The sequence below is a fragment of the Cervus elaphus genome, chromosome 18 (genome assembly GCF_910594005.1).
Source record: "Cervus elaphus chromosome 18, mCerEla1.1, whole genome shotgun sequence".
Lineage (NCBI taxonomy): Eukaryota > Metazoa > Chordata > Mammalia > Artiodactyla > Cervidae > Cervus > Cervus elaphus.
Window position 1 is genome coordinate 37177082 of NC_057832.1, and position 3178 is coordinate 37180259.

General features: G+C 52.1%; 1 protein-coding gene across 1 annotated transcript; it reads right to left on the bottom strand.

Moving 5' to 3' along the window:
- Positions 1-1516: 1516 nt before the first annotated feature.
- Positions 1517-2011, bottom strand: FERD3L (Fer3 like bHLH transcription factor). The gene has a single exon (XM_043873235.1). It carries the CDS (start codon positions 2009-2011, stop codon positions 1517-1519), a length of 495 nt encoding a protein of 164 aa, XP_043729170.1.
- Positions 2012-3178: the final 1167 nt, after the last annotated feature.

The following is a 3178-nucleotide window of genomic DNA, read 5'->3' on the forward strand; positions in this document are numbered from 1 at the left end:
AAGTATCCCAAATTTGTTTAACACATTGAATTTACATCTGTATAAAAAAGACTAAAGGAAATAGATAAAAACGCTAACTATGTGGTAACATGAAGTGATTTAAATTTATTCTTAAATTTTAATTTTCTAAACTTTTTAGGATGAGTATATATTACTTCTTAATAAAAATGAAACACATTTCTAAAAGGCTAATAGGGAGACCTGTGTGTGTCTGTGCACATCCGCCCAAGGATTTGCAAAGTGAGAGCAAAATACAGTGTTGGAACAATAGGATTTATTCACTTTCCAGGAGATGGGGGTTGCTCATTCTGATTCCTCTCCTCACTTACCTATTGCTAGCTTAAGAACGCCATTTCAGTTATTGGCAGAAGTTCTCCCTTAGCACAAAAGGAAGAACTGTGGAATGGGAGACCGTCCAAACTGGAGGGAGTCCCTCAGCACGATCTTGCTTCAAACTCATCTCCATCGCACACTTTTTGGCAAAGTGGAAGAATGAATTTCCTCCTCTGACGTTTTCTCTCCCTTATCCCTAGATGCAACTAGAATGAAAACTATCTTCCCTACCTACAGCTAAAAATTTGAAAGTGCGCGCTCTGGTGGGGCTGCCCCTGGGAAGACCCGGCCCTTTCCCCCCGTAGGCGACCAGGGGAAATAACTGCAAGTGGTAAAGGCTCGGGGGCCCCGAGACGCCTCGTAAGCCCAGTTGCACCCCCAGCGCATAAGCTGGAGCTGTCCCCAGTTCCCTCCCGGTTCAAGCATCCTAATCCCGGAGGGGCCACTAGAGGCCTGCTGGTTAGAGCCTAAGGGGAGGGGACGGGAAGGGGAGGGAGAGGAGGCGAGGACAGGAGAATACTGTCTCCTGCTTTCTCCTCTTTCTTTCTGCCTCTCGACAGGACTGAGGACCGCACGAGAGAGCCGGAGCGCCCGGGACTCTCAGAAGACCCAGTAACCCTCCCTCCTCACCCGTCTAGGACCACCCTCTCCGCCCCTCTCCCCTCCCCGCGCCCCAGGAGCACGGGCCGGAGCGGAGCGCCTGCCTGGGATGGCTCAGCGCCGAGTCTAGAGGCAAAAAATAAAAATAAAGAAGTAGGAATATCTCTTTATAGTTATATTAAAAAACAAAGAAAGAAAGCAGAGTTAAAAGATAGGACTGCACAGACGCTCCCGAAGTCTCCCGTCTGCGGGGAGGATTAGCTCCCCTCCCGCCCGACAGACGCCGCTTTGGGACGTGGGCCTGGACTGCCCCAAGTCGGTGCTAACTCGTCCTCACTCGCCCCGCCCGCTCCGGCCCCGTACTCCACCGACAGCGATCGCATATATATTAACTCTACGGCTTCCACGCCTCTCGAGGGCTGTGGACATTTTACACTCCAGAACCAAGCTCCAGAAGGCCAGACGTTCTGTCTTGGAGGGCCCCTCCTGGCCTTTCAGTCGCCCCCACTGCGGGGTCTTCAAACTCCCCAAACCCGTGCGCGCCCAGGCGAGGAGCGGGCAGACACGTCCACCCCACCCTGGCTCAGTCGGTGTCCTTCTCCAAGCTCTCCAAGAGCTCGGTCATGAAGGAGATGTAGACAATGGCCAAGCGTAGAGTCTCGATCCGGGAGAGCCTCTTTTCGTAAGCAAAAGTGGGCACCTTCCTCCGCAGCTGATCGAAGGCCTCGTTGAGGTTGAACATCCGCTTCCTCTCGCGGATGTTGGCGGCTTGGCGCTGGGCGTAGGTGATCACCCTTTTCCTCTTGGGGCGGCCCAGCAGGGAGGCGCCTCTCCCGGGCTCCTCTTCCTCCTCGTTTTCCCCCTCTTCTCCTTCCCCCTCCTCTTCTTCTGGGTCCTCTTCCTCAAAACGCGCCAGACTCCGGGGTCTTCCGTCTCGGAGCACAAGGTCCTGGTGGTTCCCAAAGGGGACCCTAGGTGTCAGGTCGCAGAGGAGAGGGTGCCCCGGGGAGGCTAGGGATAGGTCTGCGACGAAGTCCAGGACGGTGGCGTCCACGCAGCTCTCGGGCAAGGCTGCCATCGCGTCTGCTTGGCCCTGCGTCTCATAGGTTTCTCGAAGGGAGGGGCACGCCTGGTGACGGCCTTCCTAACAGCCCTGGATGTGATGGGTCACCATCACCAAAGGGTCAGGGACATTAATATGTATAACCAAGCTGATAACAGGATTAGCTGCACCGATAGGGAAGGCTCTGGCAAGGTCCCTCCTCTCGCAACTGATGGAAGACGACAACCTTGAGAACGCCGGCAAGACTCAAAGGAACAGGCCTCCAATTCTGCGATCCTTTCCGCCCTGCCACCTGGGACAGTTCCTTCTTGGCAACAACCTCCAGCTCTTACCTGCTGTGCTTTTTGTGTGTCTCCACACTCCCGCAGCCAACTAATATTCTTCAAGCTCCTTGTCTCATGTAGTTCTTTAATTTAGCTTTGGGTTTTCAAAGCAAGGATGTTTTCCACCGCTCTGGCTTCTCCTTGGCTCCAGGGTGGGAGTTACGAATCTTGCTACCCTCCGCTGCCAATGGGTGTGAAACAAGTGCATGTGCTTTTAATGATGTTCAGAAGAGGGGCCCTGTCTGCCAGGGGTCGAGGGGAGCTGTTTGTCTGGTATCCCAGTGCAGCGGCTACTGAAAGGCAAGATCTTCCATTAGCTTAAGTAAGCATCGTAGGAGGGGCGAGGGGGCATTCCCCAGAGTCGCTCTTGGAATCCTCTTTCTCTTTCCACTGCAAGGTAAACAGCTCTCCTGCCGCTTTACGAACCCTGGCTTCTAAAATCTGTTTCGCTATAATCAGTCTAACAATTGAGATACTTGACTTTCCTTTCCTAACCTTTATCCCCCACCCACGTAAAGGATCTTACTTAGAGGGCAAAAAGTGATGATGGCAATAACATGAAAAAGGGAAGCTCAGAGGGTTTCTCCCAGCGCGCTTTACTGTATAATCCCCGTGTGGGAGGAAAGCAAACCCTCCCCCCAAACAAAACTTCAGTCTCCTTTCAAAATTGCGACTCACCTTTTGATAAACGAATCGGTCGATAAGCTCACCCTCCGTGGAGAAGTCTTTCAAACTTTTAAGTTGCTGATTGGTATTCCTGAACAAACAATAACCTTGACACTTCTATCTGGTTACATTTCTTCATTACCACCACTCTACAAGATTTAAGAGTAGAAACTCTACTGCATTTTAAGAGGTT

What these genes read in the sequence shown, in the direction of transcription:
- FERD3L (XM_043873235.1), bottom strand. Translation starts at nt 2,011, where the DNA reads ATGGCAGCCTTGCCCGAGAGCTGCGTGGACGCCACCGTCCTGGACTTC.